The sequence below is a fragment of the Chrysemys picta genome, chromosome 18 (assembly GCF_011386835.1).
Source record: "Chrysemys picta bellii isolate R12L10 chromosome 18, ASM1138683v2, whole genome shotgun sequence".
Taxonomy (NCBI): Eukaryota; Metazoa; Chordata; order Testudines; family Emydidae; genus Chrysemys; species Chrysemys picta.
This window is the reverse complement of record NC_088808.1, coordinates 21,278,136-21,304,980: the sequence shown is the minus strand read 5'-3', so window position 1 is coordinate 21,304,980 and position 26,845 is coordinate 21,278,136. Positions and strand designations below refer to the sequence as shown.

Sequence of the window (26,845 nt, the reverse complement as noted above, 5' to 3'; positions counted from 1 at the left end):
CCCTCTGAAATGAGTGGTACCAGAGGAACTCTTCTCTTTGTTCATTATGATCTTAGCTGTATCCCCTTTCCCTCGGGTTTGTTAACTGAAGGCCAATATAACTTGTTTTCTCAACTATAGACTGAGACCTCTGGTTCTAAAAGCATACGCCTCTACAGCTGGAGCTAAAAGAGTGGCTATTCGCCAAGGCTGACGCAGGTTCATCAACCTCTGTTTGTGGCCCTGACACTACTATAGGGGAACAGAATACCACACTGAGTGGGCTACACTAGCAATAATCCTGTGATATGCATAAGATCTGCAACATTATAGAGACAAAACTCCCAATAAAGTGGGTGAGAGCTTTGCCTGATTAAGGATGGTGAGACTGGTGCCAATGGCTCCCAGGACTGGAGAGTTTGCATCATCAGAACTAGCTTTTCCCTAAGTTGTGATGGAAAAGTCACTGAGTGTGTATTTTATTGGCAGTGTCTGCTGGGGCTCATGGAGAACGGCACACACAACCCAATCATCCGAGATGTCTATGCAGCTGCCAGCCACCTGCAACAAGCAGCGGTCAACTCTTCTGCGAATGGGAGTGGCTGCAAAGATCTGATGGTCAAACTGACGGAGGGGCAGTATGTGCTCTGCAGGTGGACTGATGGACTCTATTACATTGGAAAGATCAAGAGGGTAAAGTAGGCGTTCAAAGCTCTATGCAATCTAACACGGTTTTCTATTACTTACTTATATACCAGAGATGTGCTTGAATCAGAACCTAGATCCAAATGCTCCAAGTTTTATTGGGGGGGCTGGACTCTGAACCTGAATCCTGATCTGAACTTCCCAGCAGATCCTAATCCCAATATCTCAATAATGGGAGTGACCCAAATCCTGCCTTCAAGTACCCTCAAACTTTGGGTGTTTTGAAATCTGGATTCAGGTCCCAGTTTGGGCGAATGCATCTGTCTCTTTTTAAAGAGCTAAACAGAAGCCCCTTTTCTCTGCTAACACTAGACCTGTGCAAACCTTCCTGGGCTCATTTCCTAAGGGCTTCCCAGGCTAAGCCTTGCAGTTTGCTTCACAAGGGACTGACCCCTGCAAATCTGTTTGGAGGTTTGTCAGACTCCAAGAGCAACTCCTCCTCCACGTGCGCAAGTCCCCAGTCTTATCTCCTTCTCTCCAGGCCCCCGAGAACAGCTTCTTTCACATACGTTGGGCATGGGCGGAGGGTATAATAGGCATGGGGAGGTATTGCCTCCCCTAGCACAGCCGTCCCTGCCGCCCAACACCTGGGCCCTGGTGCTGCCCCCCTCCCCGCCTCTTTCCCCTACCTGCTCTGACCTTCCCCGCGGTTCCCACATCTTGCTGCTGCTGCTGCCTGGGGCAAGGGGGGGGGGAGTGAGGAGGCGAGCGAAGGGGATCCCTGAGTAACTTTACACAGTGAAGTATCAGAGGGGTAGCCGTGTTAGTCTGTATCCACAAAAAACAATGAGGAGTCCGGTGGCACCTTAAAGACTAACAGATTTATTTGGGCATAAGCTTTCGTGGGTAAAACACCCACTTCTTCAGGTGCATGGAGTGAAAATTACAGATGCAGGCATTATTATATTGACAGTATAATGCCTGCATCTGTAATTTTCACTCCATGCATCTGTATATTTTTGTTGGAAGTTGGCATTTTATCAAATTACCTGAAACAAAAAACCCCAGCAACATATTTCATGTGCAATTTTATGGCAACATTTGTACTTTTTATTTCCCACAAGTTCTAGTCTTGACTCTGCCACCAACTTCCTGTGTAATGTTGGAAGATACATAACTTCTCTGTGCCTCAGTTTACTTACCTGTAAAATGGAGGGAAACCTTAACACGTGCCCAACTTTTGTAAAGTAATTTGAGAGCCTTCCGTGGAAGATGCTGGCTAAGTGTTAACAGGAAGAGTAGGCTTGTGAAAGCTGTCCAGGGTCAGTGGGACACATCCAGTGATTGTGCTGAGATGCTAAACAGCCCGACTACTGGGGTTAAGACCAATTCTGCAGGTGGGTGGCTTGGCAGATTTGGGGACTCATTCTTAGGCTGCTGGTTTCCATCCAGCCCATGTCAGTGGTGACCAGAAATCATTTCATTTGATGGCTGTTTGGTGAGATGAGCTGCACTTCAGTCCAGTTTCTAGAGGGTAAGCAGGTTGTCATGTTAGAGGGCTCCTCAGCAGAGATGCCCAGGGCTGGATGAGTGTGGGAACAAATACTCTCTCATCTCTCGATGGTATTCCACAGCAGGGCTGGGCGCTGGTGCTGCCCATGCGTCTGATAGGTGGCAACACAGCCAGCTTTGGTTTTCAGGGCTGTTAGTCTGGCATCCCTCACCAAAGCAAAATGCAACTGGATGTTCCTTTAAAATTCACATGCTGCAGCGAGTTCCCGCAGCAAAGCTGTCAGAATGTTGTGAGTTTAAAAAAAAATGCTTAACATGAAGGGGATAAAATTGCACCTGACGTCTCTCTTGTTTGCACAGGTAAGTGGCTCCAAAAAGAGCTGTCTTGTGACCTTTGAAGATAACTCCAAGTACTGGGTCCTCTGGAAGGATATTCAGCATGGTGAGTGACACTTTGGTCTCTTCTCCTGCCCTGGGTTTCTTTTAAACAGGCAGGGACCAATCCCAACACGGGCTCAGCAGCTTCTGCTCCTAAGGCTGGAGCTGAAGGCCCCCCAAACTCCCCATTTTCTCTTGTCTTGCTGGAGTGGCTTTAGCTGCGTGAGACCTGGGCGCTGTTTATTCAAAGGTAGCTCTGGGACGACAGCTTCCATTGCTCCCAGCAGACTCCTTTGTGGCCCTGCACTGGCTCTTCGTTTGGCAGGAGTGCTGGGATCGTTACCCTGGGGGTCACCGAGCGTGGGTGCCAAGTTAGATGGTAGGTTTTGGTATAACATACGTGCGATGCAGCATGACTCCGCCTCCCCCGCCCAGACTCCTCTAGTGAATGCCCCAGGGAAACCTACTGCCTAGGCACCGGTCCCCTTCTTGCAGTACCCCCATTCCCTGTCCGTAGGATTTCTGCCCCACTCTGCGCCGCATGCAGATGGGGTCAATGCAAATGCCACTAAAGTCATTCTGTTCACGTGCTGATATTTCTGATGTGCCAGGTCTGGATAAAGGCTCCAAATGTACCTTGCTGGGAGCTGTGGGATGTATTTGCATCACTGCATGTTTAAAAAAAAAACAAAAAACCAAACCAAACAAACCCCAAAATGGCATTTTAACCCTTTCAGTGCTGCCCAGAGCAGCAGGTCTGTCCAGAAAATGAGCTGTTTGTCTGAGTGGACATTCCTTTAACCCCATGGGGCCATTTGTTTGACTGGCGATCTGGAAAATGTTAGGCGGAACAAGAACTGTTTGGACGTTCTGGTTAGACTAACGGTGGTTCGCTGGGCTGTGTTTGTCTCTGGCTGGTGCCTGCGTCATGCCCAGTGGCAGGACTCTTATCTCTGGCTTATGTCCTGCCTGTGTGATCATTTAGCTCCATTTGTTTGGAGCTGTGAATTTTGCCGATGTGCCTGGGTTTTTCCCATGGGGGATACTCCTCGTCCTAATGGTCGAGGGAACCCGGGTCAGGAGTCCCAACAGAGGCCACGACACGTCTTCCCGAGGGCTGGGTGTGCTCTTTAGTGAGGCACGTCTCCTGCTGCTCTCGGGGGGGGGGGGATTGTGTGTCTGGTACCCACAGAACCCTTAGCCACTGGTGGCCCAAGGAATGGGAGACTGGAACTAGGAAACAAGCCTGGGTCTCGTGTGTGGCAATGCAGAGCTCAGCGGCTAGCAACGCTCCCAATCCCATCAGACTGGCCTCCGACGCGGCTGTGTCACCTGGATGATCAAGCTGAATAGTTCTAGTCTAGAAAAAGCAGATGCCTCAGCTGGTGCCTTTGTCTGCCTAGGGCGACGTTCCCCCCTGCCCTGTGCAGAAGAGCAACGCTTTCATAGCAGCTTGTTTACCCTCTTCAGTAGACACGCTGAAAAGGATCCAGTTTAGCGTTTGGGGAGGGTTGAATAATAGGATAATTATTCTGGGATAATAAGCGGCATTTATAAAGCACTGCTCATCCCATAGAACGCCATTTACATTTTTCTTTTTAAACAAATATGCAGGAATAGCTTCATCTTCACCGAACCGGGGGTGGAGCAGGTGTTTGATGTGCCTCTGGCAATCCTTACACCTCAGTTTTAGGACAGGGAGTGAAGGAGGATACCGTGCCCTGCAGGGACTATGGTCACAGGTCATTTGCTCTGGAGCAGTCCCTCACCTCTGTGTGCAAGTGATGGAATCTGCCCTGAGGTGATTGTGTGCTCATGAGGGGTGGGCTGTGAATGTGCGTAGGAGTAAAGGTTGGGATGAGCTTCCACTGAAATCAAGCCTCTAGTTTGTTTTCACTCAGTAAGGTAAGCAGTTGGCCATCCATTTGGATGAAGGATGCAACAGAGATCCTAGTTCCATGCACCTGTTCATAGCAAGAAGAAACCAAGGAAGAGAAATATGGCCTAGCAGCATTATCTTGAAATGGGATGACTTTGAAACTTCCCTGAGACAAGAGCACGTCTTTAAACCTTTCACTTTATTTCTGATTCAGAGACAAAGGGTGAAATCCTGACTCTATTTAGTGAATGGGAGTTGCACTCTGAATATATAAATGCTGCTAGAGCCTGCGTCTCTTCTCACACCAGTACAATTCCATTGCCCCAATGGATGCACTTTGGATTTGCCCTGGTGCGAGTGAGATGAGAGTCCGGTCCATAGAGCCTATTTATGGGCTGCCTTGGTACAGAAGTCTTGATTTTGCTACAGGCAAAAAAAAGCTATAACTTATCCTGCTCTTGGATGTATCTTCACAAGCGCATGTCATGGGAACGATGTATTTTTTTCACTCCAGTTTTCTGGCTCAGCTCTATGCACACTTCAGTGTTTTGCCAAGTCTGCGGGTGTAGGGGCCAAGACAAAATCTGCTGGTTCTGATCCCACAGGTCAGTTCTTAGCTGGAGTTTCTGCAGATGCCGGCAAGCCTCGCTTTGTTACAGATGTCCCTCCCAGACAGACCTGGGAACGTATGTTAGTTGAAAAGCAAATATCATCCTTCTTGGGGGGAAACTATTCTGCTCTATGACCCAAAGTGGTGGCTGTGCAGGTGTCCAAGGGGATTCTGGGTTGGGTTCCCCATGTAGAATGTTCTGGGTTAGGTTCTAGCCTGCATGTGTGTCTGCACACGTATAGCTGCTGGTGAGCCCGTGGTCGAGCCAGGAAAAGGGCTTAGGAGCTGCCCAGGTTCTTTCCTTTAACCATATAATGTGGAGCGTGTGTATTTGAGGGTAGAAATTGAATTTTGCCAGCAGACCCTCTTCCCCACCCCCCTCCCTGGTATTTCCTGCCAGCATGTTGGCAGGAATCACGCATCTCTGAACCCACTGCTGTCTTGCTCTTTTTTTTAGCTGGTGTCCCTGGAGAAGAGCCGAAGTGTAACATCTGCCTGGGAAAGACATCAGGGCCCCTGAACGAAATCCTCATCTGTGGAAAATGTGGTCTCGGTAAGAACGAGTGCTGCTCCGGGTGGAGTGTGATGCCCCACGGACTGTGGAAACTGCTTCGGATTCCGATGCTCTTCTCAAAGCGGAGAGGGGCCCAGCAGGCCTCGTCTCCCTCCTGCAGGCTCTGTGCGGCGAGAGAGCATGGCTGCCTTGCTTTGACATCTCTGGCTGACCCTGGCAGTGATGGTGGCTTTCATTTTTTGTGTTTTCTGGCCCTGAAGGGCCCCAATGTCATTGCTCGGGAGGGAAGGAGAAAATGAACTTGGCACACTTGGCAGCCCTTTTCTCACAGAGTAGCAGACCAGGATGGAGGAGCGGGGGATCCGCTTGTCCCCTTTTACACTAAGCTGATACTTAGAGTTAATTAATAAGGGATACCTGGTGAGCAGAGCTGGCTCTTTCCCCAGTATGGCGCCATGTGTCCCTCTGACAGACAGTGAAAACAGGTGGCAGTCGCTGAAAGTCAGGTGCCCAGCGTGGCCACTCTCCGGCAGAATCCCCGTTGGCTTTGGGGTCCCAGTACTGCTGCAAGACACGTTAGAACCGCAGAAAGCAGCCGAGGAGTAATGTGACGTTTCGTATGTGGTTGTGAGCTGAGTGCGTGTACGTTTGGGAGAATGATCAGGGGGTGGGCTGCATGGGGCTGCGTGTACGTTTGGGGAGGATAAATGCGTGTGCATGGGGGGCGGTAGCGGGCAGGGGTGTTTGCAGGGGATGAATGGAGGGCGTGTGTGGTGTGTATATATTTGGCAGGATGAGTGGGGCCGTGAATGGGTGTCTGTGGGGAGTGTATGTTTACGGGGGATGGGATGCAGCTAATGTTTCCTCTTGGTTCATTGAAACCCCCAGGTTACCCATGGCTGTAATATGCCGGCTGCAGGGGAGCTGTGTCGTTAATGCTGGATGCGTGCTGAGCTCCAGGCTGGCCTTTCTCTGGCAGGGAGAACCTGGCGTTAGCCAGTCGGGGCTACAGGATACCGCTTAATCCTCTTCCACGACCTGTGGCCAATCATTAGTGGCTGCTGTTATTGTGTGTGTTTTGTGGCTATGCCGCACCTGTGCACACACAACCACTGCCTTCTCATTGGCCAGCTAGTCTCTGTGCTCCCAGAAGGCTCTTGGCTCGCTGTACACTGATTGTCCCCCCTCCAGGTTATCACCAGCAGTGCCACATCCCGGTGGTGGACAGCAGCGACGGCCCCGTGCTGACGCCCTGGTTTTGTCGGAGATGTATATTTGCCCTGGCTGTACGGGTGAGTGAGGCTCGCTGTCCTGCTCGCCAGGTCTCTGGTCCGTTTTGGTTCTGTGGGTGTGGCAGTTACAAGTTAACTCCTTCCCTTCCGGGGGCTGCCAACCCCAACAAGAACCTGCCCTGCCAGGTGATGTTTGCTGGGCAAACTCTGCAGTGAGTGGCTGACTGCGCTGGACTTACCCTGGCTCTTGGTGCAGGGGTTAGCTTAGGGGGACTGGGCAGAAGAGCCCTGCATTCCTATGGAGGGATGAAATCCTTTGTAGCCGATGGCAAGGGGGCAGGATCCCCCTCTCTGTGCAGGGACAGAAGGGAGCTAGTTTGCATCGCCCCTGCTCGGGGGCTGCTGGTTCAGCATCCGCTGCTGCCTCTGGAAGCCCACCCTAACTTGTGCCCCGTGGCAGGGCACAGAATCCTCAGGATTCACCTTGGCTGTGCCCCCCACGTGGGGGCAGGGAGAGCTCCTGCAGGGCTGGCCTAGCTGCCCCTGTGCCTGGCAGGGGGGCCCTGCTGCACGGAGGGAATTTACTGGCCTTTGCACCAGCCAAGCTGGCAGAAGGAAGCCGTGCTGCAGCGGGGAAGTCACAGCTCAGTCGAGGTCTCAGCTGAAATAACTGGGGAAAATCCTGGAAAACATTAAAAAGTGACTGTTACTCCTGGGACCTGCCCATTTTAACAGGGGAAAGGGACTTAACGCCATGTTCCCCGCCTCCATGGCGTGCTCCTGTACAACCGCTTCGTTCCCTTTCACTCCAGCCCCCAGCTCCTGCCAGCGGGCGTCAGTGGCCAGAAAGCCCTCCTGAGAGGTCCTCATTGCTACCGGTGCCCATGTCAGGCTTATGGAGCAGAGATGGGCTTAAGCCACAGAGCTCAGCCCTGCACCCTCCGACTTCTGGAGGGAGCACCGCCAGGCCTATATCAGTGTAAAGAGAAATTCAAATCCCAGGCTTTCCCTGGCACTCGCTTCTCTTTGCCCCAGTAGCTGTATTCCATGACGGATTGATTTACACAGTACCTTTCACGGGGATTGAGGTCCTGGACGAGAAGATCTAAATTTTCAAAAGTGACTAGTGATCTGGGGGGCCTGCCCAGCTGCTGCCCTTCAAAGGGGCCTGCTTTTCAGAGAGTGCTGACCCTCTGCCCTGTGCAGATTGGGCCCTTTTAAGGAATCTCTTGCTAGGGAACCCAGACATAGAGACAGCTGCAGTTGTTGGCCCTCTGGTGACCATCGGCTGACAGGAACCCCAGGCTGATGTAACACTAGGGGATTGCAAATACTGGAAGTAGAGGAGTGGGGAATTCAGGAATGCAATAGCAGGGAAAGAGGACATGTTTTCAGCTACGGCTGAACTGACATTATGGGAGCAGCAGCGTGAGTGTCTGGCAGGAGTTGCAGTTGTGCAGCCCAGCACTCCTTCAGCACCTTTGTTAGAAGAGGCTCATTGGGCTTTACCCTCATGGATTTGTTTCCATGCCCCCGCTGGGTATGACACCCATTTTGCAGGTGGGAAAACTGAGGCACAGAGAGGGGAGGTAACTGCTGGGCAGCCTTGGGCTAGTCCAGTGCCAGAGCACCCTGACTCTCGGCCCCCTGCTCTGACCATGAGCTCCTTTCATGCTGCTGCCAAACCTGCGTCCTCGCGGCTGATGGCAAAATGCCCATTGCTTTCAATGGGCCAGGTTCACGCCCCTAGTGACAAGCTTCCTCGTGCATGGCTGTGCTGACCCTGTGTTCTGGTTGGTCCTGCAGAAAGGGGGCGCCCTGAAGAAGGGAGCCATCGCCAAGACGCTGCAAGCCGTCAAGATGGTGCTGTCCTACAACCCGGAGCAGCTGGAATGGGATTCTCTGCACAGGACCAATCCGCAGCAGTGTTACTGTTACTGCGGGGGCCCTGGAGAGTAAGGTCCCAAACTTATTACACTGCACTTGTGGCTATCGAAGATCAGACTTTTAATGGTGTGATGTGCCCCCTCCTCCAGTATACCCGAGACAGCCGTGTCCCTGTGGGCTCAGCTGGGCCTGCACAGCGGCAGGGATCTATGCGAGTGGCTCCGATGGCAGCATCCGGGCCTTACTTACCAACTCTGTGGCTGATGCATGAGCCAGACGAGAACCCAGCTCCCTCTCCCATAACCGTTTGCTGAGCAGGGCCAGGGAGAGCGAGACAGTCGGGGGGGACAGAATACTCCCAGGAAGCAAACCAGGGCCGCTTCGATTTCAGTCACTGTTCAGACTCAAGCAGCACTTCAGTCCACACGAGCCGGGCTGTTCAGTGTTACTCTAACACCACCTCGGCTCGGTGAGGGAGAGAAACGGAGCTAGCTGGCACAGACTGATGCCCTGGCCTGTTTTTGATCTTTGTATCATGGCAGCAGCTGAGATCAGGGCCCAGTTGTGCTAGGCATGATACAAAGCCAGAGGCAGAGACCGAGCCTGGCACACTGAAAGTTCCAATCTAAATAGACAAGACGGGCAAAGGACGTGTCCTTATCCCAGCCGTATAGATGGGGCACTAGGGCACAGAGCTGAGGGCTTGCCCACAAACACAGAGGAAGACTGTTATAAAGCCTGGGACTGGTGTCCCAGTCCATTACCTTAACCACCAGGCCATCCTTCCTCCCTAGGGCAAGTGTGAGATAGAAGGTCAGTTCCCGGGGAAGGCTTTTTTGAGGGTGCAGTTCTCGCCCAATAAGCATGTCAGGGTTCTGATTTGGCAGCGTTTCCTATTTCCCCCTGAATGTGTCGTCTGAGCAGGGTGCCCTGTCCCCGGGAGGAAGGCGATGGGTTGCAGAGCTGCTTTCCCTCGCTGTAATAACAAGCTGCAGGTGGGAATCCCCCATCTGAAAATAACCCAGTTGGGGAAAGTCACGGACAACCAAAATAACCATCTAGAGAGCTGCTGCGCGGTGCATTTGCAGTGAGGCTTCCTGTGTGCTTAACTGGGAGAGGCTGCTAGGAAAGCCAGCTGCTGAGGTGTGAGGGTATCCGTGTGATCAACATACCATAGCGTGAAAGGTTGTGACCAAGTAGCTTTAGTTACTCAACTTACATTTGATAAAAAATATTGTTGGGAAATCCAGGTCCGGGTAGAATCTGGGATCTTCCAAGGAGCCCCTGGTTAAGTGCCCAGCTCCCATGGCAGTTCAGTGGGGCTGGCTGACTTCTTTGCCTCCTTCGAAAACTCCACCTGGACCCCCTGTTTCCCGTTTTTAATGTAAATGTCAGTGGCGGTTTTTTTTCAAATACAGCCTTTCCCCTGCAACATTACAAACCCAGACCCAGGAGGCCTGATTCTCCACTGTCCTGCGCCTCGCGCCTTCATTTCCACCAGTGTGGAGGGGGTATGAAATTTTACCATTCCCGTTTGGGGAGCGTTGCACACCCATTTTGCACACTTACTTTGTCCCGGTGTCAACGCCCGCACCATTGAGAATTTTCTCCATTCACCTGTAGGGCACCATGTATAGCAAAGGGGATCTGGTCCTAATGCACCTCGTGCCACCTCAGAGAGTGCTGAACTCTGGTCTCTCTTCCCAGATGGTACCTGAAGATGCTGCAGTGTTACAGTTGCAGGCAGTGGTTCCACGAGGCCTGCACGCAGTGCCTTAGCGACCCCATGATGTTTGGAGACCGGTACGTCCTTCCCCAGCTCGCCCTGGTTTGTTCCGTGCATCCCTGAGGGTCGAGCCAGAGTTGTGAATTGGTCAGTCTGTATGTCCTCCCCCAGCTGACTGTTAACACGCTCACAGCTGCGTTGGGAGCAGCTGGAATCCGTGGGGTTGGGTCTCTTCATCCCAGGCGATCGGCTTCCTTCAGGTGTCCTGGGAATTGCTGCTCAGCTGAAATCCTGCCTGGTCGCTTGGCCGAGGGCTGCTGGATTCCAGCAAGTGGTGGTCCGGAGAGAGCTGCCGGTCTGAGTTCACTGACTGAGCGAGTCTCTCCCTCCGCCTTGTCTACATGGACACTCAGAGCATGGCAAGCCGGGGTGCAAGTCTGCCCTGCTCCAGCTTGCCGGGCACGGGGACCCTGCTGCTGCGCACTAGCAGTTCCCGAGTGGGATATGGAAGCCCCCTGGGGAACTGTTTGTGTGCAGCAGCGGGGCCTGCATGGGCACATGGCCGGCTAATGCGGAGCAGATCTGCACCCCGCTTGCTGCACACTAAGTGTGCGCGTGTGTGTGGACAAGCCCCAGGTGGTGCATTCTCTGGCTGTGTGGGGAAGAAGAGTCCTTGCCCCTTTGTGTGCGGTGGGGGGTCCATAGCTGGGAGATCGCGCCTCATTCATTTCTAACCCCCCAACCCTGCGCAGTCAGGGAGCGTTCTGGCCGGCAGCCTGCCAGCCAGGAGACTCTGCCAGGCACAGCAGAGAGAATGGCTTTGCTCCGCTGATCTGAAGCAACTGGCATGGGCCGGGCTGGGCCACGCCACACCAGTGCAGAGGCAGGCACACGAGCCCGTCGTCCCCTCCCCGGGCACTGATGGCACATCTCACAGCCATGTGTGGTAGGCAGAGGAGAGTGCCACGCTGGGGTTGGATTCTGCCTACCCAGCCCAGCAGGCAGAGGGGCACTTCGGTTCCTCTCTAGCAACCCCCTCTGGCTGACCCAAAGGGCTGAATTTCTGGGCTCTGCAGGGACCTTCTCTGCAGCTGAGGAAGGGAGCGGGGCAGGGGCAGGACTCCAAAAGGGGCTAGAGGAAGGAGTGAAGCCTGCAAGCGTTGCCCGGGGGAGCGGAGTGACTTTGACCCCAGTCCGGGCCAGAGGAGAACACAGCCTGGCACGTGCAGGGGGATGGATTCTACCGCAATGATTGCCCCACATGAGCACAGACGATCCTGCTGCAATGCTGAGACCTGCTGCCCTTTGGGGAGGATGGGCTGGTGGCCGCCACTCCACAAGCCAGAGTCTCAGGCTGTCTGTCGGAGAGATGAGCCCAAATCCATCCCCCTTCTGAGCTGCCCCCTACCTTACCATGTGTTTCTCTCTCTCTCTTTTTCAGGTTTTATATTTTTTTCTGTGCAGTGTGTAACCAGGGGCCAGAATACATCAAGCGCCTGCCCTTGAGATGGTAAGAGTTGGCGAGTAGTCACTTTGGGATCAAGAGATCAGGGCTGGAAGTTGGGGCTCCCAACTGGCGGGGCGAAGCCCTGACTCCTGGGCTGCCAGCCTCCATCTGAGTTTCTCTCTCGCTCGGTCAGGGACTTTCAGAGTTGTCCCTGGAACTGCAGGGTCTACGAAGCGCCTCCACGTGGCCCAGGGTTGTAACTGTCCCTTGGAAGAGCCGTAGCCAAGCAGATGCACATGCGGCAGCAGAGTGAGGTCATTGCCTTGATATTGTCCCCTATACCGGAGCGCTATTTACGGCTGCTGCAGGAAGGGTGGGATCAGCATGGAGAGGGACAGGGGGCCAGCGTCTCTGAGAGGATCTTTACTTTATGGAGTATAATACACAGTAGAAGCGGGTGTCTAATGGCTTCCTTTCCCCTTGGTGCCCCTCCGAGTGCAGAGTGAAGTGTCTTCAGCTGTCTCTTCCCTGTGGGAACTTTCTGTGCAGTTCGGGGGTGGGAACAGAACCCCGCTCAGCCCACCTGGCTCCCTGACCAGCAGTTTGATAATCAGGCACCATTTATCCTTCCTGGGCCTCGTGGCTCTCCCCCTTCTGTCCTGCATGCAGCAGGCCCTGGGCTTATGCTGGAGGAGGATGAGTGCTGAATGTGGAAGTCCCCAGGGTTCCCCTGTTAATGGCATCTCCATGCCCGCCTAAGCTGCGTGTTGAACTGAAGCTGCGTCTTCATGCAGTTACTTGGCCCAGCAGCCTGATCTCACACGCGTTTTTAAAAACCAACGGGCCTGGCTCTTAAAGTCGCTGAGCAGCCGCAATCCCAGCCCGTGTGAGCCGATGCAGCCCCGCCGAACGTCCAGCTCACCGTGTCCTGAGCTCCAGTCTCGTGAGCATCCCCGGGCGAGGGCCCCTTCCCCCCCAAAGCTTTGGGGATCTGTGTGGAGGGGCCATTTGCATTTATTGGTGTGCCCATGATTTATTTTATAGTTAAGGGTGCGTGAAAATGTTTCTGCCCCTTGCGTCCTGACCTGCTCTTCCAGCCCAGGGCGCCGCACACAGCTTTGCTGTTGCCCCTAAATCCCAACCTGCAGAACTGCTACCCGTGTTGTTCCAATCCCAGACCCCTCACTTGTAATCCTGCTGAAGCAGTTCACTCTGACCTCCAGCACCCCTTATTTCCATGGCTAGCTCAAGCTAATCTGGGATTCAATGTGTGATCTTCAGTGATCAACCTGTGCCAGGCAAGCTGGAGGGTGGTTCCGTCCCCAGGGGAATAGGCCTTGCACCTAAAACTGGTGCATGTGTTTGTGGAGTCAGTTAGGGACTAGTGGATGGAAGTTTCCTGATAAGCAGAAAGAGGGTGATTTGTTTTGTGCCCTAAATGGGGAGGCTCCTGACCTTCCTTTGTGCTCCACAACTGTGGAGCTCCTGGTCAAAGGGAATCAGCTTGTCTATCATCCTACCTAGTACAGGAGCCTCACACTGGCATTTCACCCTCTCCCTGGTGCAGGGAGGTTGCCAGGATCTTTGCAGCTTTGGAGGCATCATCGGAACTGGCCCTGGCTAGTTCTGTTCTGAGCCTCTTTTCTGACCTGCAAGCCAGGCCGGGGCTTCTCCTGAGCACACCCTGCTCCGGGAGTCAAGCTGTGCGGCATTGACTTCTAAGGAGGCTGGATCCATGCTGCATGCTTGCCCTATTGTATGTGAGCCAAAGTACATATTTGCCAGCAGATAAGTCACCCAGGTGATCTGGCCACATGTCTCTCTCTTTAGTTAAGGGATTAAGTGCAAGTTTATATAGCAGAGACATTATAGGTCAGAGGATAAATAACACTTTCCCCTTCTCTAGGGCTTCTTATCTGAGGCTCTCAAAAAGCTTTACACGTTTATATTAATGAATTCCCACAATCCCCCGCGGTGAAGTATGTCAAGGATATACAGACCTTGTTTAACCAGCCACTGAAATGCAGCCCCCTCTGGGGTGAAGTACAGTAGCTGGTGAACGGGGTATGCCCATGCTGTACAGCTGGTTTAGAACAGGGATAGAGGGATACCGTATATAACGGGGGATTTGTTTCCAGGGAGGCAGGATGTAAATACAGCCAGGACCTATTTTGATGTGACTAGGAGCCTCTGCGGCCAGCTGCCAGCCTCCCGCACTTTTGTTTTTCAGCTAATATTCGATCAGCCAGGAATCCCCCTCCCCTCTACTTTCACTGTAGCACTGAGCATGTGGCTGAAACTGACAGAAAGCCAGGAAATTAGGACTGAATCCTGGCACTCCGCAGGTTCGCCAGCCCGGTGGGGCTCGGGTATTTCAGCCCGTGGCAAAGCTCCCCGCAAGCAGAGTCCTTTGCAGGATTTTGCCAAACAGGTCAACTTAACAGCCACTTAATCCTCCTTTTCCTGGCTCCCCTTTGACAGATTTAAACCAGCCCTTGAGTCATTCCTCTAATCCACTGTTGTGCATGTGCAAATACAATGGAACCTGCCATGACTCTCCAGACCTGCGCAGCAGCTACAATGGGGCGCTCTGTCCATGCCTAGCCAGCGTCCCATGCTGCGGATTAACGCGATCTGGTCTCAAGCCTTCTCCATAGTGCAGGATGCACCACTGGGTTTCCATTCCTGTCTATCGCACAGATCATTGAGAGGACACGTCTGCTACTGCCTGCAGAATGGCAGCTCCGGGGAAGGGACAGGCGACTTTCTCCCCCTGCTCTGCTATCAGCCATGTAGAATCCATCCAGCAGACCCCCTGCGCATCCAAGGGGTTACTTGGAGTAGGATCAGAGGAGGATGGCAGGAGTGGGGAGAAGGCAGCTGCCATGGGGATGGCAAAGCCAGAGCAGGAAGCTCAGGGTTGCAAACCTGAAGTAAATGCAAGTGCATCTGAAAGCAGCTCCTGGCCTAAGTGGGGCCTGCAGAGTCTCAGCTGCTCTTGCGCCTTTGCTCCCGCAGGGTCGACGTTGTCCACCTGGCCCTCTATAATCTGGGCGTCCAGAGCAAAAAGAAGTACTTCGACTTTGAGGAAATCCTAGCCTTTGTGAATCACCACTGGGATCCTTTACAGCTCGGAAAGGTACACACCTGGGGCCTGGGATGGGATGGGGGAAGGCAGCTCGGAGGGAGTGAGAGGCGGCTGCAGGGGAAGTGACGCATGGACCATCCACCCCTTAAAGCCAGGAATGAGGCCAGGCTGACTCCAAAGAAAATAAATCCAGGGTTTCTTTGGGAGCCTCTGTTCCTGTCTGCTCAGACAGCAAAAGGGGAAGCTCCCGAGTGTCACTCAGAGAGAGAGGTGAATTCGGGTGTGTTTAATAGCGAAATCCTGAGGTGAGAAGCTGTGTCTCTTTGCACTCTGGGTGTCTCTATTAGTGGGAAGGACCCATAAACGGCAGGATGCATTTTAATGGCACTCGTTGGCAAAGGATTGGAGCAGGGAGGCTGGGACAGTCGCCTTTCTGTGTGCTTCCTCGAGGGGCACAGGGTAGGAGGTATAAAACCGCCTTTGCCTGACTCTTCCTTGGGGGCCCAGGAGGGTTTGCCACAGTGGGGTGGATTTTGTGGCTCTGGATGGACGTGGTTTGTTGCCAGCTTAGAAGCAAATCATTAGCAGGTGTTTGTACAAGGTGCCCGGGCACTGCGGGGTTTGTGGTAATGGTTTAGTCAATGACCGTGTGCAGGGCAATTGGGGAGACAGAGGGCATTACCGGAGCTTGCAAGATTGGCACTCTCATTCTGCCTGCCCACTGTAACCACCCTGGCATGGATTCCATCTGGCAGCTCCCCGGCTGGCAGAGGAGCTGGGTTTTATGGGTGGACGGTGTTGACTGTAGTCCCCAAGGCAGCTGATTCGTCGGGCAGGGCTGCTGGTGGCTTTCCAAAGAGCCTGGGGAAGGGCTGCTTAACCATTGCAACGCTGAAGTCTGGGGCCCTGAGCAATGTAGCTTCACGGTGCCCCCTGTGGCATGAGACCCTGGGCAATTGCCCCGCTTGCGACCCCTTAACGCCGGCCCTGGCTTTTATATGCAGAAAACCAGATGTTGTGGCACAGGTGGGCCGCGGAGTTTTTATAGCCTGTTTGGGGGGCCTGAGAAAGAAAGGTTGAGAACCCCGGTCCTAACCTACCCGTGCCAGCCCTGTGGCGGTGTGTGAGAACCAGAGGGAAATGGACAAGGCTAGTTTTGCTGTCCAGGCCCAGTGACGTGCAGGAAGTAATTGCAACCGTCATTCGTTTAAAAAACTAAATAAATAGAGCAAAGCAAGAGGAGGGATTTTAACTGTCTTAGGAACCCGGCGCGCTGATGTCCAAACAATAAACAGGGCCTGAGCGTTTGCATCCTGTGGGGTTTTGTTGGCTGTGCGTTTCTGAGCTTTATGATCAAACCTGCTTAGACCAGAGCAGAAAACTGTAGCGTGGGCTCCCCCATTGGTTTAAGTTCAGAATAACCCTGGTGACTCTAACGAGCTCTCTAGCCAGTGTGTGCTCTGTGCTTTGCTGATCATCTCTTCAAGTTACTGAAATGACCTTTTGGCCAATGCTTTATCCCAGCTGACCAGCACTCCGGCCTCAGAACGTGCTCCACACCTGCTCAATGCACTCAACAGCTACAAAAGCAGGTGAGCCTGGGCGAGGGGACTGTTTGCAACATTTCAGCTTCAGCAGGTGTGGGGAAGCTGGAGGGGCTGAAATGACTGGGTTTGCAGGGTTTAGGTGTTGAGGTAGGATGGATGGTAGAGGGGAAGAATTGGCCATGAAGACTCCCATTCAGAGCTTAAAAATCAATAGATCATGAGGGGATTTGTATCTTCTGCCCTCTAGATTTTTGTGCGGTAAGGAAATCAAGAAGAAGAAATGCATCTTTCGCCTGCGAATTCGTGTCCCGCCAAACCCCCCAAGCAAGCTCCTGCCAGAGAAAGTACCAGGTTTGGGTGAGAATGGAGCTTCTGAGCTGAAGAAGAGAGGAAAAAGCAAATACGCCCATAAAAACGGGTCTGTGTCCACGCTTTCACTTCACACTGTCCTCTCCTCCTCCGCATCGGTCCTCTTAAGAAAACTGGCTTCCCCATAAACCCTTTGAGCTTTCCCTCCATAGAATGTCCGCTTCCGTCTTAAACTCTGACACAGAAATGATAAGTCATGGGGTCCCCTGGGTTGTGCAGCATTCTCCAGTTCTTTCCCAGCCACTACAGTAAAGCAGCTTTCCTGGGCTCTCTTGATAATTGTCTCTGTTTCACAGCATACAAACAGAGAAATTAGATGAAAAACATAGACCCTCTTTCTGGACAGTTGCAGTGTAACATTATTTTATTCCTTAGAATTCAGAACACACAAGAACCCCAAACCAGAGAGAAACAAACCAGGCTGCTCCATAAAACAGAAGCCACAACTCACACCACCTTATTGTAACTGGCTCTTTGCAAACTGACTACTAAGCCCTGGTCTCACACTTCTCTCCAGAGCCCCCTAGGCTGCAAGCAGGACTAGGATTTCAAACGACAGCTCGTAAATGTTACAGTTTTCAAAAGACCACACTCCCCACCCTAGGATTCTCCCTGGCTGCTTGGAACCAAAATAGACGTTCTCTATACACCCCCCCTCAGGCCTGTTACGTGATTTGCAGCCTCCAAGCAAGTCTGACTCTCATTGTTCTTTGTTTGTGTTTGTTCTTTGCTTTCACAGTTTGCTGCCGCATGAATTTCAACAGCAGAAAAGGCGAGTTGCTAGAAGAAAAAGATCAAAATTTTTGTTGGAGGATGCTATTCCCAGTGTTAGTTTCTCGCTACTCTTTCTTTTGTTACTATCCATGATGTTGTTTTTCAGGGGTGAATTATTGAAGTTGTTTGCTTTTTGTTTTTCCAACACGGAACTGGGCAAGATCCCTGTGCTGCTGCTACCAACAGACCATTTAGGAGGCTTGAGTGCTTTCCCCAATGCGCTGTTTTTCCATCCGTCATAGGCTGCGCGCTCCCCAGGCAGAGATGACTAATAAAGGCAGGATCAAAGTGCCAATTTGAAAGCTTGCCCTGCTGGCCACAAACCAGCCTTCTGATGCCAGTAACAAGAGGCTCAGAGCAGGGAGTTCCAAATACGTCTCTTTGTTTAAGTGTCTTCTGGTGGCTAGAGCACTGGGATGAAAGTTGCGTGTCTCGGGTTCTGTTACAGGGTTTGCCACTGACTTGCTGTGAGACTTGGTCTCTGCCAGCATGAGGTGTAAAAATTGATTAAACCATTGTAAAAGACTTTGACATCCTCAGCTGCGTCCAGTATAATTGTCCCCCCATCCTTCCAAACGCCCTCACGGCTTCTCAGTTACAGACGAGAACCAGGGAAAACGGAACCTCAACTGGCATGGGACACTTTATTATTTTTAATGAAAAAGGTGCCTTTAAAAAAAGAATGGATGGGATTCCCCACAACCCTCCAACTGCGCCCAGCTCCAAACGGCAGCCTTCTGCATGCCTGCTCTGCAGAGGGGTAAGGGACCGTCCAAAGCACAGGTCATCTCCGAGTGTGCAGGAGATGTATGCGGGAGGCCAACCGGGGTAGGTGATTGCTCACACGGAGTGATGGCCTGCTGTCAGCTCATGAATATACTCCTTTTTGCAATGCAGAGTGACTTCACCTCGGCTTGGAGCACAAACCACCACCTGGCCAGCATATTTGACTTTACACTGGATGAAATTCAGAGCTTAAAAAGGTAAACGGCATATCTGTCCCGGGGGCAGTAATGCCTGATGGTAAGAAGAAAGCACGTCGGGTTTCTGTGCATGCGTCTCCGCACTTTGCCATGCCGGGGGTAGCCATCACCGTGATTCGGGGGTTGCCCTCTTCACTCCCTTGCGTGCTGGGGAGAGGAGAGATGCCCAAAGGCGAAAGATGTTTGAGGGGCTTAATTGGACAAATCTCCAGTTCCAGATTTATATGAGGAATCAAGATTTTCAGTGGGCACCAGCTAATCTACTTGTGCCCTGTTGGGAAATGGAAGCAGGGGGGTGGGGAGCCCTTGCTGGCTGCTGGTGAAAGCCCCATCCTGGCAGCTCTGGAAGTCCTAGGGGTCTGCGCTGGTTACTATGTTCCTGTCTGACTTCTGGGCCTTTAACTAACACCGTGCAGGTCCCCCTGGCTGTCCTGATAGAGACGCACGCTGCTGCTCTCCTGAATGTCCCCAAACAGGCTGCATGTTTTAGCTGGCGTTTTGTTTGGAGCCGGGTCCTGTACGTACGCAGAAGGGCATCTGCTACTGACGCAGCTGGAAATGCTGGGCTCACACAGTGGCTGAGGTCTGGCCAGGGCTGACTTTGGTCTCTTTCCCTTTCAGTGCCAGCTCAGGGCAGACTTTTCTTTCTGACCTGGATTCCACAGATGCTGCCAGCACATCTGGCTCTGCGATAACGAGCCTGTCTTATGAATCGAGGTAAGGGGAGGGGAGGGGCTGAGACTAGGTTTTTGCCCTTTGATTTTGCATTGATCTTGACTGCACTTGACTGCTTTCTTTTAATCCCCTTTGTTTTTCCAACCCTTGACGTGATCCTCATGAACTCTCCATTCACCCTGTCCTTCCAACCTCTGGCTTAGGTAGAGTGATTGGTCATTGGAAGTTATCCTGGACTTCTCTCTTCCCTGCAGTCTCTCTCAGGGCTGGCCATGCTGCCTCCAACTGCTCTGCACCCAGAGTATTTCCAAGTATTGCTCATCTTTCTCTGTCTCTGCCCTGACCCTAAGCAAACCGGACACTAATTCACTGGAGACCATCACCAGATGTACGTGCCTGGCTGCAGGAAAACCCAGTTTCTATTTTTTAAATCTCTTCACAAGGATACGCTGCGAAGAAGCTGGTCCCAGGTCACCTGGCAATAAGGATTCCTTGTCTTGGGGACTCCGCCCACTGTACAGTTGATGCCCACAGCTGGCGGCCAGTTTGTTTGGTGTTTGGTGCCTATTTGAGGTCATTAAATAAAACTGCCTATTTTCCTGCCATCTCCTTGGTGGGGTGAGGGAAGCACTGTGGTTAATGCAGAAGGAGTGGCCCTGCATTCCTCGGTAAGCAAAACTACCCTTGGCTTACCTGGAGGTGATGGGTGCTTTTACATTCGTAGGGACAGAAAGACTCGTTATTAATGAACTGGCAGCTTTACTGAACACCTCCACTCTGCCTAGCCATCTCCATGGGATGTCTCCTGCCCTTGCAGAGCCCTGCTGAAGCACTTCACACAAATAAATGGATTAAAGCTCACGAGCCCCTGGGGAAGCTGGCATTAGCATCGTTGCTGAAATGGGTCCCTCTAGGCACAGGGGGCCATGTTGAGAGAGGAGTACTAGGATATGTCTACACAGCAAAGAGACCCACGGCAGTGAATCTCTGCCTGCGTCAACAGGCTCACAAGTCTCGCACTACAGGGCTAAAAATAGCGTAGCTGTTCGGACATGGGCTGGAGCCCGGGCTCCGAGACCCTCCCCTCTCATTGGATTTCCAGACTCTAGCCAGAGTCTGAGCGCCCATACTGCTGTTTTTAGCCCTGTGAGCCTGAGCCAGTTGACCTGGGCTCTGAGACTTCCTGCTGTGGTGTCTTTTGTGCCATGTAGACATAACCATAACCAACCTTTGGGAGTCTAAGCCAATGTAACTTCAACCTTCTTCCAGTGCCTGAGTTACAGAAGTTATGAGCCCAATTCAGAGATGAGTCTGATACGATAAACAATCAGTGGCAGAGGCAAGACTAGAACCCAGGAGTCCCGATAACCAGCCCAGGGTCTAACCACTAGACCATGCCTTCCTGTCCTGTAACTCCCCAACAGTTATCCTAGCAAGGGGAGCTGCCTCTCTTCCTACTAATTTGAGCCTTGGATTATTAGTTCCTGGATGGTGGCTAATGGCCCAAAACCTGGCACTTCGCTTCTTGGTGCACGGAAAGTCTCACAGCAGCTGGGACGGGAAACTCACTCGCTTTCATTAGTTAACATCCTCCAGCTCCCTACTTGGCTGGCTCAGTGCAGGGCCCTGTGGGTCAGGAGCCCTTGATATCACCAGGCACGTGTCTTGTCTAAGGGCCAGAGCTGCTGCATTGTAGTTTCCTTCTGCCAGCATTTCTCTTATCCCCATCCCCTTCTCTCTCTCTCTCCCCTAGCAGAAGGAACGTGGGCAGCCGGAAACGAAAGCTGGCGGCTAAAGCCTACGCCCCAGTGGGGGGGAAGAGAAAAGGCATTGAACAAGGCGGGCACCTGAACAGCTGCGCCTCAGAGAGCAGTGAGGCGGCCTGTGCCCCGGAGCGCCAGGATGATGGGATTGACAGCCACACCTTGGAGAGCATCAGCGAGGACGACTCCTCCCTCTCCCACCTCAAGTCCTCCATCACCAACTACTTTGGAGCAGCCGGCAGGCTGGTGTGTGGGGAGAAGTACCAGGTGCTAGCCCGCAGGGTGACTCCGGAGGGGAAAGTCCAATATCTGGTGGAATGGGAAGGCACCACCCCATATTGATCCCTCTGGCTTGGACCAGCCTGGGAAACCTCTCCTAGAATTAAATAGATCTATCAATCAAACAAAACCCATGACCTAAACCAAAGGAGGCAAGGGATGTGGATGAGCAGGGCTCTCGCGCTGGCCGTGCACCGATGCGGGAGAGTTTTGACCGCTCTCCTTACGCTTACAGTGAGTTGTGCAGGCGAGGTTTGAAAGGAACACTTAACGGTCTGGAGCAGGGGATCTCTAGGGAACTGTGAAGGACTTAGGACAGGATATAGCGGAGGCAGTTGGACATGGCGATTACATCCAAACTTACTGTGAGCCGCGGCATCGGGTGGCTAAAACTGATCGAGTTCTTGTTTTTAATGATGGTTATTTTATTGGTCATGTATATACAACTGGCTTCCCCAGGGGACCCTTTGGCTAAGCCAAGGGAGCCATCTTTGTGGAAGTGAGCAATTAGTTATATGGCTTTTCATTGTGATACTCTGCTGCACCATAGAGGCATGGTAGGCCCATCCGAACCACCCAGCATCTGGCTGATAGTGCACACATGTGTCTGATGGAGCAGCTCTTGTGGTGAGAGGAAAGCAAAGAGGGAAGTTTGAGTGGAGAAAGGAAAACCAATCTGTATCGAGCTCAAACTATCATCCCTTCTAGTAACAATAAAAATGCTGTTATGCAGAAGAACCACATCTAAGTCCACCAGTGTCTTATGATCACATACAAGCCTTAAATAACAGACCCAACTGGTCTTGTTACTAAAGCAGAAAGCACCTCCATAACCGGTTCTATAATGCCTAAGCACCTAAGTATCACATTCTTGTGCTGATAGAAAATGCTGGGCAAGATGACTCTTGTCAAAGCAATTATATAGTATGTACCTCCTCATCATACACTCATTCATTAATGGGACACACACACACACACACACTCTCTCTCTCTCTCTCTCTTTTCGGCCATTCACTTCCAGCCACAGGACAGATTTACATCACGGTTGCTATTGTCCCATGACATTAAGATGTAAAATGATGCAGCAGCTCCATTTGCTTATTCTTTTGACAATCACAGTCTGGGACTGAATCTGACCAATGACGTGAGCTTGCCTTAAAACCAAGGAGGGCATTGTTTGGCACTGATGGCATCTTACATGAAATGGAGCCATGGGCATTTATTTTTGTAAAGATCATTGTGTTGAACGCTGCCAAGTGAGCAGACAAGCCAAAAAAACCAGCCAAACAAAAAGCAAAACAAAGGAAAAGTGATTGTATCTCTGCGAATGAAAGAGAAATGTTTGTGTAGGGGGAGGGAATTTCTGTTGCTGCTGCTTTTGGATACGTAACAATACATATTGCGATTTGTATTACCTGACATATACCAGCTGAACCAAATCTTTCTACTTAGCGCTGCATGATCTCTGTCTTTGTTGCTCTTGCATATATAATGGAAGAAGAGGATGTAGCCTTGCAGGGCAAGGAAGGGAGAGGAAATGCAGTAACTTAAGAATCAGAAGAACGAATGTAATAAATTATTGGAAGGCGAGCCATGTTTTCCATTATTGGGATTCAGAAAGTGACTTGCTAAGCTGAATTCTGGGATTCAGTTTGCCTACCTAATAATACAAAATTGCCACTCTTGTCTAATATAAAGTGATATTGTCAGGTAGCTTAGACACAATCTAGGTTGTTTTAAAATATATCTATACTTTTACAAGCTCTAATATCAGTAGAAATGTTTGTTAGATTTTTCTTTTAAACATTCAGTGAAAAGTTATCCACACTTTCTAGCCTGGTTGTTGAGAACCCAGAGTGAAACTGACAATAAACAAGTGACAAGGTGGGGGAGGTAATATCTTTTTATTGGACCAACTTCTGGTGATGAGAGACGAGCTTTTGAGCTGCATAGAGCTCTTTTTCAGATGACCTGAAGTTGGTCTGATACATGATACAACTTCACCCCACTTGTCTCTCTAATATCCTGGGACCAACATGGCTACAACACCACTGTGGATAAATAACAGTGAAACTGACAAGTCTCCTTTCATTATCCAAACTGAATGAAGTGCAAAAATTTAAACATCTTAAAGGCAAAAAAAACAAACTAGGGTTTGCAAATTCTTTCACCTTTAATAATCCCTAAAGGACATGGTTTTAACAGTGTATATGATTGTATGACCTGGCTGTTGAAAGATGAACTGAAAAGCTCATTTTATTGAAAAAACTTTATTTAAGATCCTGAATCATTCAGTGTGTGATTCTCCCCTAACTGACATGTATGTAAAGCAAGAGTAAAAACAGGTGAGAAAGGAAAATTAGGCTCCATTTTTAAGCAGAACTCCCATAATAAAAGCAGCACTTCCCCACTGACGTCCAAATGAACGGCACAACATCGCCTTCACAGAACAGGTTAAAGTTACAAACCAAAGGCCATATTATATGATCCTTAACAAAGTAAAACTCCCATTGACATCACTCTTCAAATAACATCGTGGATAATCCAAGTTCTGGGGTGGTGGTGGTTGTTTTTAATTTAACCCCTCCCCCCAATCTGAATTAAGGTCTCCGTATTTCTGTAGCCTGCGTTTGATTATATGGCTGAGACCCAGAATGGTGCATACAGCTCCTTGCTGTCCTTTGAGTGTTAGAGTTTTGGGCCGGATTCTGACTGGATGCACCAGTGTAAATTTGAAGTATTTCCATTGCCTTCAGTGGAGTTTTTCAAGATTATCCCAGAATAACTAGGATCAGAATCTGGCCTGTTGTCAGCTGCTGTAGCAGAAGCAGATTAGTCTGAACATCCATCATAGCAGGTTTTAGGTGTGTGGGTTTTTTTTTTTTTTTTTTTTTAGCCTTTCAATTAATCTGTCAGAAATGATCTAGGAACACCTCGATGGAAAAACCACCACCTGTTTGTGACATGTGGAGTCTGTCATTGGGACTGGATTTGAATCCAGCGAATGGAAACCATGGCTTTTAAAAGTCAATCTGTAGTACATCTCTACTGTTAAAGTAACCTCTCACCACTGAGGCTTGGTCTACACTACCATCTCATGTCGGTATAGCTCCATCGCTCAGGGGGGTGGAAAATCCACCCCCCGGAGCGATGCTGTTATATGGATCTAACCCCCGCTGTAGATAGTGCTGGGTGGCTGGGAGAGCCTCTCCTGTCAACATAGCCAATGCCTCTCAGGAAGGTGGAGTACCTGCACCAATGGGAGACGCTCTCAGTGCTATAGTGGCGTAGCGTCACTGCTACAGCACTGTCTGTGTAGACAAGTCCTTCGTCAAGTGCATAGAAAGCATTAAAAGACTCTCCTAACTACACAGGTTGTGGGTGAAAAGAAACTGACTTGGCTCCTGAACCTGCATCAGATCGGTGTGGGCCTGTGCTTGTGTGGATCCAGTTGTAGGGTCGGGGTCTTTCTATGCGTGTTAGGACGTTTTTTGATTTGGTCTCTTGGGACCTGATCCAAACCCCATTGGAATCAATATGAGTTTTTTTCCATTGACTTCAACAGAGTTCGGATCAGGCCCTAGATAATTTTGCATCTTTTGAGCACAAAAGCTAGTTGTGGGTTTTTTGTTTTTGTTTTTGCTGTTTCCAAAAGCTAGGCTTTTTTGTAATGATTCGAAGTACTGTAGCTATTACATGTCCTGGGAAATACATAAGTGCTTTGAATGCATCTTTATAGCCAAAGAGGCAATATGAAAAAGACCCTTTATTGAATCTGCTCCTTGTTCTCAGCACATATTCACGAGCCTTAGGATAACCAAGAGATTTTGAGGCTTTTGGCTTAGAAATGATCGGGGTGGGGGAGGAGGGACATAACCCCATTCCTTCTGTATTTTAAATGTGGGTGTGAGAGTTGGGTCAGTGCCCATCGCCTTTCACAGGTGAAGTGAAAGAGACAAGATCCTGACTCTGCCGTGAGCTGCGCCTCACTTGTCAACTTCAGTAGGTTCTGCATGCATGGAGCTTATAACCTGATCAGGGAATTAGCATTTAAGATCTTAAATCAGTAACAGAATCGATGTGCCTGCTGAAATTGTATGCAACTCCCTTGAAAAGACAGTAGCGGAAAGTCAGTTCCTCCTTTACTTACCTGCCAAGACCTGAAACTCCCACTGGCTTCAGTGAGTGTCCCTGAGAGAGGTTTGCAGAGCTGGGGTCCAGGGGCTCGGGCTTGGCTTAGAGCAGTGTGAGGGACCCAGCTGCCTGTTCTGCTCTGGGTGTTGGTGGAATGCTCAGCTGATGCGCAATGAATGAATCCTGATCTTGCCAGGTGGGGCCTTTCTGTTCATCTCTCAATTGTGTTTCCCCCCTTTGGAAGCCGCGGAATGGGCAGAATAGGCAGCGCAGTGACACCAAGTCCTCAGAAAGCCATTGAACGTTTCAGGAATGTCTGTGCCCCAGCGTGCTGCGCGTGTAAACACAAGAAAATCCCCCACTTTGTCACAGGGTGTACGCTTCTTATGTTAGGCCCTGCAAACAAACCAGCCAACCAACCAATCTTCCGCACCTCCACATGTGTTCCAGAGAGGGGAATGTGGAGCCTTTAAAAACGCTTTGTTCCAGAGGATGTGTTGCATTAGTTCTAATAGATCTTATAACGATTCTGTGCACCTTCGAAAGATTTATGATGTCAAGTTGCTGCTTTTAATAACCAACTTTTGTTATATTCAAGTTGTAATTAATATGTCTGATGTACAATTAAAAAGTCTTTTTTAACGTCACCGGCTCTTTATAGTGTCCATTATTAATCATGAGGTCGTGAACCCTAGAAACTGGGCCATACCAAGCATGACTTGATGGGTTCTGCTGCCTGGCTTATGGGGAGTGGCAGCTCGTATGTCTCTGGGATTCTAAGGCCGGCCACCAGTGTAACCCAGAGTGAAAGGCAACCGCAGGGCTGAGGTGCAGACTGGCACTTTTCAGCATGCTTCCGCTCACTTTCCTCCAGGGGCATGTAGCATTTGAAGGCTGAAGTGCCTAGTTCTTAGAAGATGCAGGGCTGCTGAATATGGGACAAGGCCAGAAGGTACCTCCCTGGACCTCTCCCTGCTGGAGATCCTTCACTTCCCTCTGAGCCTTTTGAGCCCTCCCTGACTTGCATCCTGTGTGTGGATCGGCGCTGTTCCAGAGAACGCTCCCTTTGAAGTCCGTCAGTATCGTTCCCCTCCTTGAAGGATCGCCACCTGGTAATGGCACTCGCTCCCCAGTCCCCTGTAGCAATGCAGAATGGGCTGCCCTCACAGAGCCTGTTACCGGGTCAATGTGGTTTAATTTAGGCCGGATACCCTCTCCCACAGAAACCTTTAGGAGGTGATCTGAGAGGGGGGAGGGAGGAAAACTTTCCTCTAATTCTTCTGTCTGGGGAATGGGGTCAGTCCTGCAGAAGAAGCAAGGAGCCCCACCCCAAAGCCCTGCAGCTCACAGGGATCCATTGGAGGCACCAAGCCAACCACACGGACATCCTCTGCTTCTTAGGGGAAAGGGTCCTTTTACTGCTT

The 26,845-nt window shown here is 51.0% G+C and overlaps 1 protein-coding gene across 4 annotated transcripts in view; it reads left to right on the top strand.

Annotated features, from left to right (window-relative positions):
- The window catches only part of PHF19 (PHD finger protein 19), a 29,407-nt gene extending 3,339 nt beyond the window's left edge, over positions 1–26,068 (top strand). For 3 of the 4 annotated variants that reach the window (XM_008169463.4, XM_005299460.4, XM_065572652.1), the window contains 14 exons: positions 469–672; positions 2,497–2,578; positions 5,461–5,556; positions 6,709–6,809; positions 8,556–8,704; positions 10,344–10,439; positions 11,804–11,872; positions 14,828–14,948; positions 16,422–16,489; positions 16,692–16,862; positions 17,553–17,640; positions 18,485–18,570; positions 19,192–19,287; positions 20,999–26,068. In XM_008169463.4, coding sequence (XP_008167685.1) covers positions 484–672; positions 2,497–2,578; positions 5,461–5,556; positions 6,709–6,809; positions 8,556–8,704; positions 10,344–10,439; positions 11,804–11,872; positions 14,828–14,948; positions 16,422–16,489; positions 16,692–16,862; positions 17,553–17,640; positions 18,485–18,570; positions 19,192–19,287; positions 20,999–21,350 — 1,764 coding nt within the window. In that variant the 5' untranslated portion in view covers positions 469–483 and the 3' untranslated portion in view covers positions 21,351–26,068. The remainder of the gene's footprint in view (positions 1–468; positions 673–2,496; positions 2,579–5,460; positions 5,557–6,708; positions 6,810–8,555; positions 8,705–10,343; positions 10,440–11,803; positions 11,873–14,827; positions 14,949–16,421; positions 16,490–16,691; positions 16,863–17,552; positions 17,641–18,484; positions 18,571–19,191; positions 19,288–20,998) is intronic. The other variant, XM_005299461.4, reaches the window with a different exon arrangement.
- The last annotated feature ends 777 nt before the right edge of the window (positions 26,069–26,845 follow it).